Genomic DNA, 16,811 nt, shown 5'->3' with positions numbered 1-16,811 from the left:
GTGGGCAGCGTAAAAGGCCGGAAAGAACTCGGTCTTTGAAATGTGGGTTATAGAGCATCTAATCAAATGCTCTATTTCCCGACCGTACGCCTTTTTGAGTGGCCCAAAGCACCCGACGTCAAGAGGCTGGAGTAGATGAGACGAATGAGGTGGCATACAAAGCGTGATGATGTTGTTCTCCTCGCAATATGTCTCAAAGCCGGTCGAGTGGTGGCTTTCGTGCCCATCGAGGATCAGAAGGCAATAGCGACCATTTGATCGGGTCTTTGTGTGCTGATCAAAGTGCTTGATCCACTCAAGACCCGTCTCGTTGTCAGTCCAGCCATTTTTGGTCGTGGCGATGGCCCAATCGCCCGGGAGGTTGCTTTCTCGATACCAGCTGGCGAGGTGATATTGGCCCGCAACCACGATGAACGGCTGGATCGCCCAGCCTTCCGCATTGATAGCCTGGATGACCGTAACCCATTCCCGGTTTCCAGGCTGGACTGATTTCGGTCTTCCACGCCTTTCTGCGCCTGTGACGACCATTCCGCTTGCGATCATACCCATCATAAAGCCAGTCTCATCAAAGTTGTAAATATCAGCAAGGGTGATACCATATTTCGCGATTGTGTTCGCCACAAGCGTAAACCAGTCGCGAATAATAGTCGGATCTTCGCATTTAGCCCTCTGATAGTCATATTTGCGAAAAAAACGCGTCTTAAGCTCTGGGTGTCGCTTGACGAAGTTGGAAGCCCAGCGCTTGCCGACGGGTGACGCGTCGCGGTCAGCGAGCAGTCGGTTGGCCATTTCTTCCACACCACGCAGTCGCGGAGGAAATCCTCGCGAATCTAGGTCGAGAATGAACTGAATAATGATCTGTTCCTCTAGATTTGATAGTTTGCGTGATTTAGGGATCCAATCGCGTCGAGAAAGAATGCCATTCTGTCGGCGACGTAGGGCATAATAATCAATTTCATAGATCCTTGCGGCGCGTCTGAGACTTAATGATGAGTTATTTTGAAGAGCTTGAAGGGCAAGAAGGATATTTGCCTCTTTATTTGACTGTGACATGTTTTGTGGTTGAGAAACAATTGATCAGAGGGAAAGAGGAGAGATTGACGGATTTTTGGTGCACATGCTTGTTTGGTGCACATGCTTGTCATGCACGTTATATATAAAACTAGACACTAGTCAGTCGAGCAATGTCAACCAACCAAGTAAAGCAAGGACCTCCCATCAAGTAAACCAAGTCAAGCAGAGGGGTGCCATCAACCAAGCAAAGCAAAGGGTCTAATTTTTGCTTTACTTGGTTGATGGACACACTGTTGGGGACCCGGCTTGGCCTCGCCTTAGCATAGTAGGTCCCTGCATCGCGGAGGAGGAAAGAACGGTAGTATTTGGCGTCAAGCGGGGCTTCTGGGACCAGATCTTGAAGGCTCTTATGAAGATGACGGCAGCATTCACTTTTCCAGAGTAGCGTCCAAGGTTCAGCCCTGCCCTGAGCGTCCTGTGGCCGCGATGACGATGGAGGTCTGCTAACATGGTCCCGCATCCCCACATCAAGCCAGCAGGAGTGCATGTCGAGCTGGCTTGGGTCGAGATTGGCCAAGATCATATCTCGAAACAGAGCCAAGCTTTCGTAGAGGCTCGGTCGCGCAAATACGTTCTTCAAGTCATGAGATTGGAAAAGCAAGCGAGGGTTCTGGAAGTAGGCAACGTCTTCCCCTCGCCGTGTTTGGACCCGATACAAGTTCGCTCTCTCTACGATCGACGCCCAGAAGCGCGGGAGGGCATCGGCAGGGATGTTGTATGCCAGGCGAAAGGACCGGCTCTCGTCTTCGGCACTCCAGCGGCCAGCACCCGGCTTTTCTTGATAGGCACGAGATTTTGAGTAGATAAGGTCATAGGAGCTAGGGATTTCCTGCCGGGCGTGATCGGGAACTGTTTCGTAGACGGCCGGGAGGATTATCTCGTCGTACAGATCTCTGAACCGTGCGAGAGAGAGACTGTTTGCGGAAGCCCGTGTCTGTGAACGGGCTCCATGAGGGAAGAAGACGAAAACGGAGAAGCGGACGCCGGCCGTGGTAAAGGAGCCGATACAAGTGTGCCGCGTATGTGCTAGGTCAAGACCATGAGGCTGGATGACTTGGTTGGTGGAGATGTTACTCTTGAGGTGGGAAAAAAGAGAGTCGAAACTGGTTGGGGGCTCGAATAGCTGATAGGCTCTTAGCCCCGAACCAGATGCTGTCGACATCCCACTGTCGCGCGATGGTTACAGAGTTCTGGGAGAGGGAAGTTTGTGTCTTGCGGAAAGAGAGCGGCTCGGCAGGTTGGTCGGAGAGGAAGCTTTGCCAGTGAGGGAAAGAGGCGCGAGGATCACATGCGTTATCACGCTCCGCGAAGACGGCCGGCAAGGGAGGGAGGGAATGGCTGAGACGCTCAACTCGTTCCTGGAGAGTGTGGGCGTCTTCGGGTTCGGCAAGCTCGCGTGAATTTGGGCCTAGTTTGAGCATGATGTAAGCACCTCTGGACTGAAAAGAGTCGGGTCGGATGACTTACAGTCGCATTGACAGCTAAAGAAAGTACGAAGTACGCGATCATACACATCGCTCATCGCGCGTAGAAAATCGGGGCCGCCGGCAGTATCCCGGTCGTGGATCGCTTGGAGAAAGCCGTCGAGGATTGGACCCTCGGGCCCAAGTGAAGGCGAGACTGATGGGACGAACCAGTCTGGCGAGTCTGATGTTGACGAAAGAGAACTTCTCGGCTGGGATAACCGACCGTCTTGCCGAGGAAGGCCGGGCGATGATGATGGTGCTGAGGTCGTCGGTTGTGACACGGGATTGATATCGGACGTGGAGCCCTCGGAGTTATCACCATCGTCATCCTCGATATGCATGGGCGAAGCAGTTGGAGATGAGGGGAAGGGAGCTGTCTCAAGCTCGGGCTCGGGACCAGATTGGTCGTCTGATATGTCACCCGACCAAGACTGGATTTGGGCGGGAGGAGATGATGGGGTTGAATCATCACGTAAGGTCAGGGCAGAGAATTTGACGGTAGGTGGCAGCTCTTGAGTGACCGCAACCTCCTGAACAAGTTGTTGTACCCTTACAAGGTGCTGTTGGTCGCGGTGTCGTTGGACGCGGAGACGCGTTCGCTCGACGGAGGGCCGTTGAGCAGGCGAATACTTGCACTATGAGGACTGTTTTTGATATGTTACAGTGTCTACTTCGCTCAAAGTACTTCCTGCTATGGTCTCCTTGCTTTTTCTGCAGCGCGGGCCCGTAGACTTACCCTCATCCGACCCATTTTCGTCTCTGTTCTCCATACGCCCTCAAATCTCATTGAATGTGTCAAAGACTTGAATCTCTTTTTGGGGGGGCTCAGTTTGAGCCAAAAATTCCCGGAGTAATGAATTGGGCAGAGTCACAATGTCCATCTCTCTCTGCTTCGCCTCAAGATGACTGCGCAGTTCATATTGCTGCCCATTGTTGTGGAGTACCTCGCGGATCCATGTGGCTCGCCGAAGGACTGTCTGATTAAGTCGAGGAAGGGATTCAATTGCACCGACCAGAGCCATGACATTATGGCGGGATGGTAACAGAATCGTAGGCTGACCGGGCTTGGTCGAGAAGCGGGCAGATGTTGTCAGAATGGGAAAACGGAATGGGTCCTCGCGCTGTCCGCCTCCCACCGTTGACTCAGAAAACTTCCAGGGCAGTACAAATGCCAAATCGCCCTGATAGCTCCATTGGGGGCCGATAAGATCTACTAAGCACTCCATAGCTTGTTTACAGATCCGATTCCTCTCCCTGGGTTTGGCCTCGCGTAGCTGATCGTGTTGAATGATCAACCGCATCCATAGTTGTGTGAAAGTATTAGAACGGTTCTGGAACTCCATGGCGTTGATAGCTCTCGAGATCGTAGCTGGTGGGAGGCCAGGATTCCGATGCTGATAATCATCGACTGAGCTCCAGGAGGAAAGCGAAGCACATTTAGGCGGTGAGAAGTAGGGAGCCCAGTACTGTATCCGAAAGAATGTTGCTCTTTGATACCAAGTCCCAGGCCTCCGATCAGTAGCGACTTCCTTGGTTTGATCACTGTTGAATGTAACCATGATGTAGTCGCCAATAGTGCGACTGAATCGTTCATCAAATGGGCCCGCATAACCCTCGATCATTTCCCAGAGCCCCTTAAACCTCCGATAAAGGTCAAGGAAGTAGAGGCCGTTCCAAGATGAAATACTCTTACAGTTAAAGAGGCGCTGGAAGACAGAATTGGACCAGCTGTCGTCCGGTGGCAGATACTTGCGCGTTGCCATCCAACAAGGTACATCTCTCGGCATGTCTTCGGGGTCAGTAACAGGCTGAGTTCGAATGTAACCAGTCCAAGCCTCATCGTAAATTTCCCATATCGTCTGAGCTGTAACGATGCGGCCGACCTGCATCGCGGACTCCTCTTCGCTTTGCTGCAGACGCTTAAGACTGGACAGAACACTGTGTCCTACCTGAGGGCGAAGCCTTCCCCAGTGCAGCTGCAGCTTGGAAAGCATATGCTGGTGGTAAGCTCGAGCGACCTCTTCGGTAATCAGCAGAATGATTCTTTCAACAACTTCATCTGCCCTGTGGCGACGGCCGTGATCGAATTCGGACCGGGCCTGCTGAAGTAACTGCCTCAAAGATAGCTCGATGGTGACCTTAGACGCGGTAAGGCGCTGCACATTCATCTGAGATAGAAGGCCTCGCTGGAAGGGATTCCGAGGTATATAGAGCTGGATCAGGGTGTCCAGTGCAATGTGCCCGCCATACCAGTCCATGCATTCTCGGGGGATCCAGAGCATTCCAGAGTTTCTAATGGATACATCCACCCCGAGGCCCTGCCGCTCCAGTAACGATCTGGTCTGGCGAGCCTGGCGATTTTGTACCCTCCATCGCGGAAGCCAGATCCAGTTGTCGTACGGGAACTGCTGCTCGCTGGTGAGGGTATAAGTGAGAATCCGACAAAAAAGTTGGGCAGTATAGAATGCAAGGATGAGGCCGGGTGAGGAGACCGTGGAATTGAGAGCAGCTTCTTGAAACAAATGATCCAGTGGAAGAACAAGTCTTGCGGCCTGGGTGAACATGAGCGCGTTGATATCTCGAGTTGACACTGCCCAGAAAGGGAAGTGTTCTGTCAACTCAGACGCGGATGACAGGTTCCAAACCCGCTGTCCTATGTGGGGGTTCTGGTTGGGCTGGAAATACCCACGGTGCCACATCGTGAGAATCGCATCGAGCCGAAAGGTCATTTCCCTTCGGACACCATAGCTTGCGAGAGCCTTGGTGTTGGAAATGGCTCTCATATGGCGTTTGTTTGCCTCCCACGCCTTGACCAAGGAATTACGTTGAAGCCGGAAGGTGGGTGCTTGATGACGGCCTTGTTAGCTGATGAAAGATCATTGATCATTTCTTCGTTGAGAGCGAGGAGCGGGAGAAATCCTGACCCAAATATATCATAATCACTAGACATGACCGAAAATATCTCCTTGTTGCAGCTGTACGCCTTAGCGCGAATGATCCCCGGCTTCCGCTCGTCAGGGTGTCCTGGGTTCGAGGCTCGAGTACGCTTTGCCTTACCCTGATAGTCCCCGACATCGCGAAGGAGAAAGCTGCGGAAATATGTGGCATTGACTCGTGCCTTGGGAGAAATTTTGCGGAGTTGTTCATGAAGTTGATGATGGCATTGACTCTTCCATAATAGAGTATAAAACTCTGATCCTAGAGAATCATGGGGCGGAAGACTGGTACAGTGTGTCCAACAACCAAGTAAAGCAAAATTTGGACCCTCTACTTTACTTGGTTGACTGAACCCCTTGCTTGACTTGGTTTACTCGGTAGTAGTGGCTTGCTTTGCTTGGTTGGTTGACGTTACTCGACTATTTTCCATTCCCTAATTACGTGGCTCCCGTGGTAGATCTATGCTAACATACCGCTTCGAAGCAGGTGCTTCTGGCATTCAATCGCTGCTACAGTGTCCGAACTGAGCCGATTCCGTTCATCTGTAATGACCTTCTTTGTCTGTGAAAAGACACGCTCACACTCAGCGCTCATTGCTGGACAACTGAACAAGTCAAACGCCATCTTGGACAGGACAGGGTAGTCAGATGCATGGTGAACCCACCACTCCAGAGGATCCTCAACATCCAGGTCTGCCTTATTAGTTCTAGCCATAAACTCATCCAGCTCAGACGTCAGTCTTGCCCGCTTCTTTCCCCGTCTAGCTGACCCCACAGTGACAGCAAGCCTCTGACGATGCTTACGAGCTTGCTGGAGTGGATCAAGTGTCGCATTGTCATTAACAATAGCCTTCTCCTCTAGCTCCTCCAGGTCCAGTTCCTGCTGTGCTCCGTCCATTAGGTCCGCTTCCGCTGCTGCTGCCTCGTATTGTTCAAACACCTCCTGCACCACTCTCTTTGCCCCACTAATCCATTGCTTATTGTGACTCCATTCAAGCTCAAAGTAGGTAAACTTGTTGGCCGGATGCAAGGCAACTGCACATCGATATGCAGGACTGGCATCTGTGAGGCCAAAATACTCCTCAAGCTTGACACGAGCAGCATCAATAGCATGGGAATAGTATGTTGACACCACGTCAGGGTGATCATCTGCGAACTTCCCGGCCTCCTGAAGCTTCTTGAAGAGCACATCCAGCGACTCGATAATCTCATGCAGTGAGCCATGTGATCCTTCCGAGCCAGCTTTGTTGGCTCGGCCTTCCATGCGTTTTGTTAGATCCTTGAAAGGTTTGAGGATATTGAGGAAGTGGTCCAGATCGACCCAATCCTGTGGAGTCAGGGTATCTTGTGAGATATCATATCCTTCGGCGCCGACGTGGCTATAGTTGAGATCCTTCTGGGCGTCATAAAACGCAATCAAAGAATGGGCCAATCAGGGCGCGCTACTGTCGCAGCTTGCCCTCTTGAGGTTAGACTTCTTGGCAACTTTCCCAATACGGTAACTTAGTCGAGTAATACGGCAGCCTGCAAGGCTTACTGTGTCAGAAATCAAGTGTTGCCTACGGCCACCCCATGGTAGACTGAAGCAATAACCCCATAGCTGCTTCTTTTCCCCACGCAACCACCCCACCCACCACTCACAGCGCAGGCCTTGCGCGAGCTGGAAAACACTGATACGAGACATATTTGATTGAGACGATCAAATCGCTGGTCTATTTTTTCCCTGTTGGCGAGGTTGGTCCATCTACGCCCTTTTTTTCCGCTACGAGTAGGGGCGGAATTTTCGATTTTGTTGTGGATTTTGCTGAAGGCAGGTGGGGCTAACTATAAAGCGCACGTCTTCCATTTCAGTACTAACTTTGCCGTATACCTTAATGATCAAGTCCGCTCTTTGTTGGGCAAATCTGAGCCATGGTGGCTGTGACGGGAGCGCCCGGAGTGCTGGAACCAGGGTCAGGGATCGAAACGTAACTACCGTATTATCTCGAAAAATTGGCCCGACCAGTGGATACCAAAATCGGTTCCTCTTTCTTGCATAGGACCCATTAATTCCCCATACCAGAATATCAAGCGAAGGGGCCAAACTACATACAGCTAGATTGCCGCTCTCTCATGTATCCACAGGTCGGGCCAATTTTTCGAGATAATACGGTAGGTGAGAGGGGCGGACCACCGCAAGGGTTTTAGGTATTATGCGTCCACACGCGCGCACGCCGGCCCGCATGCTCTCTTTCCACTTCACCGTACAGAGTAGTATTTTTGCAATGCAGTGGCCTTGACCAACGTGTACCTCTTGAGTTGATCTCATCTGGCCCGTGACAGTGGCCACGTTAGTTGACAGTTGCCCAGAGACTCACTCTCGATGAAAATTATGAGTGTGATCAGATTTGTCTGTGCCCTCGCTTACAGGTGGATACCTCCTATTCGCAATTACAGAGGAGTTAAATTAATACGATCTCAGGCCATACGGAGGGGGCATTCGTAGTTTAAGAAGATGACCCAAAAAGGAAAGTTTTGATTTTTGACACAGTAAGCCTTGCAGGCTGCCGTAGAGTAACTTCAAGTTAACTCGAGTAAGCCAAAAAGGCTTGCTTGTGGTTGGTCGGGAGGGTCCTTACTTGTGGTTGGTTGTTACGTAATCAAGCAACCTCAACCAAGCAAGTCAAGCAGAGAAGAATCAACGCAAAAGGTGGTTCGATGGCATTCGTGGACGACTACTCAGCCTGGGTGGTGGGATCAACAGCGGAGGAGAATCGAGCCGGCATCCAATCAATTATAGACGAAGCACTGGGCTGGGAAAGACGGAGCGGTGCGACGTTCAACGGAGACAAAACGGCCATCGTGCATTTCACTCGAAACGCCGCGCGTACCAGCGACAAACCGTTCATGATCAAAGGAAAAGTAGTCAAGCCCAAGGCGAGCGCCAAGATCCTGGGAGTGGTCGTGGACGCGAAACTGCGGTACAAGGAACACATAGCTAGAGCCGCTGCAAAGGGGCTCTCGGCTGCTATGTGTCTGAGAAGACTGAAGATGCTGTCACCGCGGACGGCGAGACAACTGTTCGTAGCAACAGTAGCTCCCACCATGGACTATGCGTCCAGCGTGTGGGCGCACTCATGTGGCATTAGAGAAGCTGCTTGGCTGGACAAGGCACAGATGATCGGAGCACAGGCGATCACGGGAGCTTTCCGGACCGTCGCAACGGCGGTGGCAGAGGCCGAAGCTAGCATCCAACCGGTGCAAGAACGGCATGCGCAAGCAGCAACAAGGTTCTGGATCAACCTCCGGACCCTTCCCAGGACACACCCGTTGGCGACACTGAAGGTGATGAAAGTGTGTCGCCGATTCGTGTCGCCGATGCAGAGGATTGCTCAAGTACAAGGGGAAACAGCCACTGAACGAATAGAGATCATTCGGGAGTACGCGTTACCGCCATGGAGAGACCGTATCCCGGTGTCGTGCGACCGTGACCGGGAGAGAGCGGTGGAAGAAGCAAAGAGGGTGGATGGCATAGTCATTGCCACCTGCTCCTCGCAGAGAGAGGGCATGGTAGGCATGGGAGGTGTCGTACGAGATACGGCCCTCAACAATGCCGACGAACTAGTGGCCAGCTACTCCATCACTCTTGGGTCGACGGAGGAGCTGAACCTATACATAGCCGAGCTGGGAGCTATAGAGATGGCGCTGAGATGCATGCCACTCGGACTGCGTCGACGGACTATAACCGTCGTGACGAGCAACCGTTCCGCACTAGAAGCCATACGGCGGCCGCGTCAACAATCCGGCCAACAGGCCATTCGGCAAATCTACGACCATGTCGGGCGCCTTGAAGACGAGGGCAACTCTCTCCAGATGATGTGGGTTCCAGCAGGCGAAGAAGACTTCGCACTAGGACCAAAAGCCAAAGCAGCAGCCCGGCGGGCCACTGAAAGAGACTGCAGACCAGATATACCACTGTATCAAGCAAGATCCACGAGGATAAGACTAGTCATAACCAAGCAGCAGCAAACAAGAATGCCGCCAGGAAGAGCTGGGAAATACTCGACGACGATAGACATGGCACTCCCTGGCAAGCATACCCGTACTATATATGACCTGCTGAAGAGGAAAGAAGCAGATGTGCTGATCCAGCTCCGCACCGGAATGGCAAGACTAAACAGCTTTCTGCACAACATCGGCGCAGTAGAATCGGATATGTGCGAATGTGGTCAAGCATCCGAGACAGTTAAACATTTTCTATTCAGATGCACAAAGTGGACAAAGCAACGGGAAGGCATGCTGAAATGCCCACAAGCAAAGATGGGAAACCTCTCGTTCTTCTTGGGAGGAAAGGCAGCGTCTGACGATGACAAATGGGCACCAGACATGCGGGCAGTACGGGCGACGATCAAATTTGCCATTGCAACGGGGAGGCTTGACATGGACCAGAAGCCTCAGGCACACTAACTATTCAGATTGAATCCTACTAACATCATACAGTCTCATTTTGACAGACCGGGCTTCAGCTGCTGAGGATAGGATGCTGAACACTTGGGGAAATTGGCCTTCAAGCAGGCCTGTCACGGCATATACACCAGATTGGACCAGTTAGTAAAAGTGAAATTTTGGGGCTTCGGGTGATTATGGAAGAACTGTACGAAACGAAAATAGCTTAGCGCAAAGGCCCTCTGGGGTGTGTCCCCCCGGGCGAAATAAAATCCTTACCTTACCTTGGTTATTGGACACACTGGACTGGTAACGTGGTCGCGGGCCCCAATATCAAGCCAGCAAGAGCGAATATCCAGATGGGTAGGATCAAAAGCCTGAAGGATGGTCTGTTGGAACATATTCAGGGTCTCTTCGAGAGTCCTCTGACCAAATGTGTTTTTCAGATCGTGGGATTGAAAGAGCAACCGAGGGTTCTTAAAGTATGACACCATTTCTCCCCGCTGTGTTGGAATCTGGAATGAGTCTGCTTTTTCAGCCACCAAGTGCCAGAAGAGCGAGAGATCTTGGGCCGGGACTGTATACTGGAGATGGAAAGCTCTGCTTACGTCGTCCTGCTTCCATCGGTTGTTGCCAGGCTTTTCCTGGAAGGAGCGAGACTTTGCATATGCGATGTCATACGTTCGGGGTATCTCCTGCCGAGAAGGATCAGATATTGCCTCAAAGGCTGCCGGAATGATGATGTGGTCGTAAAGGTCCTTCTGCCGCTCGAGTGAGAGCGCATTCCTGGTAGCCGATGTTGAATCTCGAGCAGCATGGGGGAAGAACAGGAAGGCGGAGAAACGAACGCTCTGCGTATTGAAGGTGCCCATAAGAATATGTCTTGTCTTTGCTAGATCCAGCCCATGCGGCTGAATCACCTGATCAGTGGAGAGATTGAGGGCTGAAGAGGGAAGAAACGAGAGCTTGAAGTCATTTGGTGGCCGGATCGCCTGCAAACCTTTCGCCCCAAACCAAACACTGTCAATATCCCACTGCCGCGAGATAGAGAGATTTGATGGGGTAAGGGCCGCCTGTGACTTGCGAAAGGAAAGAGGCTGCGTCGGTTGATTGGAGAGAAAAGTTTCCCAATCCCGGAAGAAGTTGCTAGGATTATAGGAACCTCGCTCGCCGAAGATTGTTGGTAAAGGAGGAAGGGAGTGCTGCAAGTATTGCACGGCCTCCTGAAGAGTATGAGTGTGTTCTGGCTCGTCGACTTCAAGCTGACGTGAACCTGTGGTTAAGAGTTCGGTTAGCGTATGACACGTTATTACCAAAGATAGTATTAGACATACAAGCGCAGATGGAGCTGAAGAATATCCGAAACACTTGATCATACGCAACTCGATATGGCCCAAGAGAGTCAGAGTCGTCTCGAGTGTCCTCGACCTGAAGGGCTTGAATGAAGCGTTCAAGGGTGGCGTTGCTATTTTGAGCGCCTTCCGGAGACGCGTCGTCTGCTAAGCCTTCTAACGTCCTGGCGTGCAAGTTTTCCGGGTCGGCTTGTGGATTTGCATGAGAGCGAGGCGTGGATAGTGGTGGCCCTGGGATGGACTGCCCCTGGCAATTTCTGATGACTGGGAAACTGGGGTCGTTAGTAGGGATAATTGCCGGGATTCGTAAGCGATGTAGTCGGTTCCGATATTTTTGAACGCGGCGGCGTGTCAGTTCTCGGGTCCGCACAGAAAAGTCTGTCCGGGAACGGCCGACTTCAAGGTGATCTTCTTGACGTATAGGCGGTGAATTGCATGTCGGGTTTGTATCTGCGAGTCCTGTGGGCTGCCTCATACCATCTCCTGTTTCTGTTCGTTGGCTGGTTGATGGTGAGGTTGTCTGAGCACCACTCGAACCGTAGGGTGTTGGACAATACACCAGCTGTGCGGGAAGTCGTATTGGTGGTGCGGCAGCCACAGGAGCTGTCAGGACGGCTGAAGGCAACGTAGTTGCTGCTTGGCGAATTAGCGAATCAGTTGGCAGAGACTGTCTATCAGTAGGCCCAGGACTCTGGCGCGACAACCCCGCCAACGATAACAAGTTGTGCGTGGGATTTACCACTGCGATGTCGTGATTTGAGGAGCAAGCCTGGGCTGGCTGGACATGAAAGGAATCGTCAATTAGGCGGACCGTGGGGTAGCGAGAACATTCCTGGAGAACCAGGGTTTGTTTTCTTTGAAGTTGTTGGAGACGACGATTTCTCGCACGTTCGCGCGGGCTCTCTTTCTTCGTTGCGCTCGTGAATGCTCGACGACCCATAACTTTTCAGATGTTTTTTCCATGATTTCACACTCTCGTTAGGACCGGAGTTCTCCTATTTCCTACATTGCTTTATGTTGTGTTTTCATATTTGCTTTTTTAACCCCGTGAATACGCCCAGAGTAATTGATTGGTCAGTGAATCATGGCTAATAACAAAGGAGATGAGGTGGCTTACAACCAAAGCTTGGGATTCAGAGGATCCCGGGTGAGAGGGGGGCTGACATAAATATTCAGTTGCTTTCTCCATTTTCTATCGGACAAGACGATTAACGTAATTTGTCAATCAAGTGGTCCTGTTGCCGTTGTTCTTTTCCGGGGGGAAGCCCCACTTTACCGGGTCAACGTTGTAGCGGTCCGGCAGGGTCTTATCTTATCAAAGGTGTGGAGATGATGACAGGGGTTTGGTAACATAAACTGATCCTGATTGGCTCGCGGAGAATTGACAGGGATACCGTCCGTCCCACGGCCTGACAGGGATAGACTTGGACTTACCCTGTACATTCATGTTGTTGACTTGAATGAAGCATAAAAAGCTTGTTGAAGACATTAAAATATTTAATTTAATTTCATCAAACCAAATAGATTTTTCTCCATCGGTGCATATACTTTTTATTTCGCGTATCGTTGTGGCTGATTTTTGGTTGATTTCATTGTGTTATTTTATCCTTTCGCGACACACGTGCCAACCCGCAACCCGAAGCCCAACTCTGATGGTTGATCTCCAGCGACGATGCCGCTAATTCTTAAACCTGGGGTCGCCTATAAAAAGACTTTTATCCCGCCATCGGTGATCACCATGCCGAGGCGCCTGGAGGTGCGTTTGCAGGGGGGCTAAATAACCTTACCGAGGCTCGGTTCTGATTCTCGGGAGGGAAAGTCGGCCGAGCTGGCCAGGCTATCAGGGAGGAATTCTGTATGCACGAGAATCCGACTCCTAGCAGGGCTTTGCGATCCCGAAACTAGGCCCAGCCAGGCAGCTCAGCCTCAGCTCAGCTCCCACTCAGCTTAGATCGGCCGCATCTCAGCTCTAGGAACGGAAATGGACTTTGCTGAGCTTGAGTTTCGTCTCGGAGTATACTGGTATTGGGTCTTTATTGTTGTTGTAGGGTGGTCTTGTCAAGCGGCCCGGCCACAATATCGTCAATCCAGATCCATCAGAAGCAGTAACGGCATTTGTTATGTTCATCCGGAACGCAACAACCAACAACAATACCAAAGCAGAATCATGCCCAATACCGTGCAACACAATACCCCTATTACAGGATGAATACCTGATGACCATTGGTAATATACGCTTTCACGCAGTGCCAACAAACATCTCGAGGCAAAACCGAGACTTTATAGCCGAGTTGCACGCCGACACATGTCGTAGCAAGCCTTGCCAGCCAATTCTCGAAGGACCTTACCGCATAGACCCGGTTGTCGGTTTGTTCAGTGAGAAATTCATCCCAATTGTCAATTGAAACCACACCCGACTTTCCTCTGAATACCTCCGAGTACGCGCTCTTCGCTTCCAAGGTGTTGCATCTACACTGGAGGCAGTGAATTCGCTTGAGAGCACCCAGGATGTCCAGATCTGCGACCCATTTGGGGCCGTCATAGACCTGAGCGAGAGCCTCCAGGATACGCGCTGGACGGTCAATGAGATGGTTGTCTTGTAAGCCAGATAAGGGGAGTTCGTATTCTGTCAGACGAAGATGGATGGATGTCAGAGAGAAGTTGTCCTCGCATTCGCCTCGGAACGGGGCATAGTTCAGCACAGCCCAGTTGCCGATGTCGGGCTTCTGAACCACAGGCTCCGGCGGAGGCACGAGAAACGAGACTCCAGGCTGGCCAATGTTGCCATGGACTCGCTGGATTTCCATCTCGCTTGTAGTTTCGTACGGGTCGCACAGCATTGAGCTGGCAACAAATATCGAGTTGCTAGATGACATTGCGAAGACATTCGTGAGGTTGCTAGGGTCAATGTCCAAGCTCCCAGATTCGAACATTGCCAAGCAGGAGAATATTCGGCTTTTTAGCCAGCTGGAGGCGCTGCGGCGGCCTCTCTCTGACATGTTGGGGACGTTGACCCATCTCGCTTGACTGAGAGGCTGAGGCCGCTCGAGTATGGAAAGCGATATTGTCATTCCAGGAAGGCATTTGAAAATCTCAGTGGCATTAGCACACGCTACGATGGTGTTTTGGTATTCCGTATGATGGTTTTGAAGGTATGACGCGAGGGCGGTGTAGTCGAAAGCGCGAGAGGAGAACAGAGTGGCCAAGGTTTTCTCGGGCATTGTGGTATTAGCCGGGTAAGGGGGCTTGTTATTGTCTCGGACATAGTCATATCGCTCGAGGATGAAGGCTGTCTCTGGATCTCCGTATCGAAATCTGAGGAAGACAGTTGCGGCCCTCTCTGGATTTTCAGCTGCCTCGGTTTTAGTATACAACAAGATTGCCGATTAACGATGCAGACACACTCACCGGCTGCTGCCAGTCCGCTTCTGAAATCATCGCCGGGGCTAAACATGACTTGCCTGACGCCAGGTAGGGCAAGAAAACTCTCGCACGCAGGAAAGCATAGCTCGCCGGCGTTTGTGATTGCTTGAACCCTCTCCCACAGAACTCCCTGATGCAGAGATCCGCAGGGTTCTTCCTTAGACCAGTCGTGGCAATACAGCGAGCAACCCCCAACCCTCCAGCAGGCGCAGTTTGTCGGTCGGTGGATCTCGCACGGACAACCATGAATCGAGGGCTGGCATCGCTGCGAGTCTGATGAAACAATTATCCAGCGGACTGGTTTGTCGGGGATGGACAAGGCATTCGGAACAACACGCCCTTTCGAGTCTCGAGAAGCAACGTCACCTACAAACGTGGCGATGGACGCAAACTCCCATACGCTGACAGTCGAGTTCCGGACCTTTTGTGTATGCTTGTAGCAGATGATGTGTGAGCTGCGCTCAAGGCCAACGTCTTTGGCGAACTCCCTTAGGTATTTAATGAGAGTCTCGGAGCCAGACAAGACGGAGAAGAGGTTGTTGACTTGAGCAAGTCCGAACAATGGCGGAGGATGATGCGCTACATCGCATAGAAATCGTCGCTTCCGATGTCCAAGTCGGAGAAGCTTCAAGGGCGTTTCGATTTCCGAAGGCTCAGCACCTTGGAGCTCGTCTGCGGCATGCAATAGATATCCGATCCATGAAGAAGGCGACGCGATTTGGCGCATCAAGGCGAGCTGCTGTCGATTGTTGGTTGGCTCGGGCGACCGCAGCACGTCCAGAAGCATGCACGCCCATGAAATGGCATGGTCTGCTGACGAATTGAAGTCCAGCCATGTTGAGAAGATGCAGCCCAGGACAACGAATCGGAACTGCTCCACGGTTACACGACTCGTTTCGAGGCTAAGCTTTTGTTTCACTACGATAGGCCTTCCGTAATATCTCAGGTAGGACAGTGGCACCGACCAGGAGATGCCACCCGAGTCGCCGTCTGCCGTCTCAAAGTCGATGGTCAGGATCCCCGTTTTCCCGACGAGATGGTCATCCTGGGTGATGATGTTTGGGCCTCGGCTCAGGACGCACAGGTTAGGGAAGAGATGCCAGGAATTCATAGCCAGCAGCACCGCGCCGTTGCTCCCTCGCTGCGGCGTGCCTCTGATGAGAAGATCCATGGTGCTCATGGCATCCTTCCAGGCGCGAATTGTGCTTTCGTACATATCGGGGAGAGTGCTGACAATTGCGCCGACGCTCTCGGTCTCGAGAAGCGCTCTTCGTCTCTCGACGGCCTTGGCCTCGTTGGCCGTTCGCAGCCATGCCCTGGCACTGTTATCCCAGGCGGCCACTTCGGGCCTGGCAATATCCTGCTTTGCTGCGCAGGCTTTTGCGATGGCCCTTGACTGGTCTGTCTCGTCGCCGATGGTCATTTCAATGTCTGCCTTGCGCCTTTCGATAAGCTCCATCCAGAGAGACACAGCCTGAGGCGCGTCGAAGATCTCAGCAAGCATACAAGCCAGGAGATGGACGGCAATGGCATTATTTCCCGACGTAGCGGCAGCCCAGATGCTTGCCGAGTCAACACCAACAAATCTCGAGAATATGCCATGGCGTGCACGCTCCAGGGGATCAATCTTCTCCTTTTCGCAGATTTCGGAAACTCTCGATCCGTAGGCGCGAAGGAGTGCTGGGGTTGACGGAGGAATGCCGTCGAACAAGGCCCCGAGCTTCCGTGCCGTTCGATGAAGACTTCCAGACTCGGCATTCTCCTTCCTGTCTTCGGCGAGAGTGGTGGCGACGCCGCTGTACTCTTTGGGCGCTTCCAGTCTCACAAGGGTAAAGTCGAGATTGAGAGTAGCCACTGCTAGTTGCAGCTCGTTCTGGACACTGGCAACGCTGGACACGAATTTGGAGATGAGGCTAGTTGGTTCAGCCATTGTTGACTCGTTTCGGACAGCCAGAGATTGCCAGGTTTTTTCACGCGACACAACACAGAGTTCATCAACTGAGGCAGCAGGTGAAGGATAAGAGACGGAGGGAGGCGAGAAGTGCTGATAAAGGCAAGGTGATTAGGATGCGACCGGGTTGAAAATCAACATGGGGCTTGAAACGCCTTGGTCTATTGGTTAATGGTAAGAGGGG

At 52.0% G+C, this 16,811-nt stretch overlaps 4 protein-coding genes across 4 annotated transcripts; all 4 read right to left on the bottom strand.

The window, feature by feature from the left end:
- Nucleotides 1–1,315: 1,315 nt before the first annotated feature.
- BGZ61DRAFT_291254 (uncharacterized protein) lies at nucleotides 1,316–1,969 on the bottom strand (the record flags this gene model as incomplete). The annotated part of the gene is made up of 1 exon (XM_046238576.1): nucleotides 1,316–1,969. A coding segment is annotated over one exon (654 nt), but the record flags the coding sequence as incomplete, so codon positions are not given.
- Nucleotides 1,970–2,144: 175 nt separating this feature from the next.
- BGZ61DRAFT_568595 (uncharacterized protein) lies at nucleotides 2,145–5,359 on the bottom strand (the record flags this gene model as incomplete). The annotated part of the gene is made up of 3 exons (XM_046256004.1): nucleotides 3,485–5,359; nucleotides 2,542–3,175; nucleotides 2,145–2,482 (listed from the first exon to the last, which is right to left on the bottom strand). Exons 1-3 carry the CDS (start codon nucleotides 5,321–5,323, stop codon nucleotides 2,145–2,147), a joined length of 2,811 nt encoding a protein of 936 aa, XP_046094973.1. The 5' UTR covers nucleotides 5,324–5,359.
- Nucleotides 5,360–10,096: 4,737 nt separating this feature from the next.
- BGZ61DRAFT_177556 (uncharacterized protein) lies at nucleotides 10,097–12,447 on the bottom strand. Its single transcript, XM_046237645.1, has 2 exons — nucleotides 11,236–12,447; nucleotides 10,097–11,174 (listed from the first exon to the last, which is right to left on the bottom strand). The coding sequence occupies exons 1-2, from the start codon at nucleotides 12,191–12,193 to the stop codon at nucleotides 10,177–10,179; spliced, it is 1,956 nt and encodes a 651-aa protein (XP_046094972.1). The 5' UTR covers nucleotides 12,194–12,447; the 3' UTR covers nucleotides 10,097–10,176.
- A 1,004-nt stretch (nucleotides 12,448–13,451) lies between these two features.
- Nucleotides 13,452–16,606, bottom strand: BGZ61DRAFT_372120 (uncharacterized protein; the record flags this gene model as incomplete). Its single annotated transcript, XM_046242157.1, has 2 exons — nucleotides 13,452–14,605; nucleotides 14,656–16,606. 2 exons carry the CDS (start codon nucleotides 16,604–16,606, stop codon nucleotides 13,452–13,454), a joined length of 3,105 nt encoding a protein of 1,034 aa, XP_046094971.1.
- Between the last annotated feature and the right edge of the window lie 205 nt (nucleotides 16,607–16,811).

Source organism: Ilyonectria robusta (assembly GCF_021365365.1).
Source record: "Ilyonectria robusta strain PMI_751 chromosome Unknown BGZ61scaffold_49, whole genome shotgun sequence".
In the NCBI taxonomy this organism is placed as follows: domain Eukaryota; kingdom Fungi; phylum Ascomycota; class Sordariomycetes; order Hypocreales; family Nectriaceae; genus Ilyonectria; species Ilyonectria robusta.
This window is presented reverse-complemented; position numbering and strand designations above follow the sequence as displayed.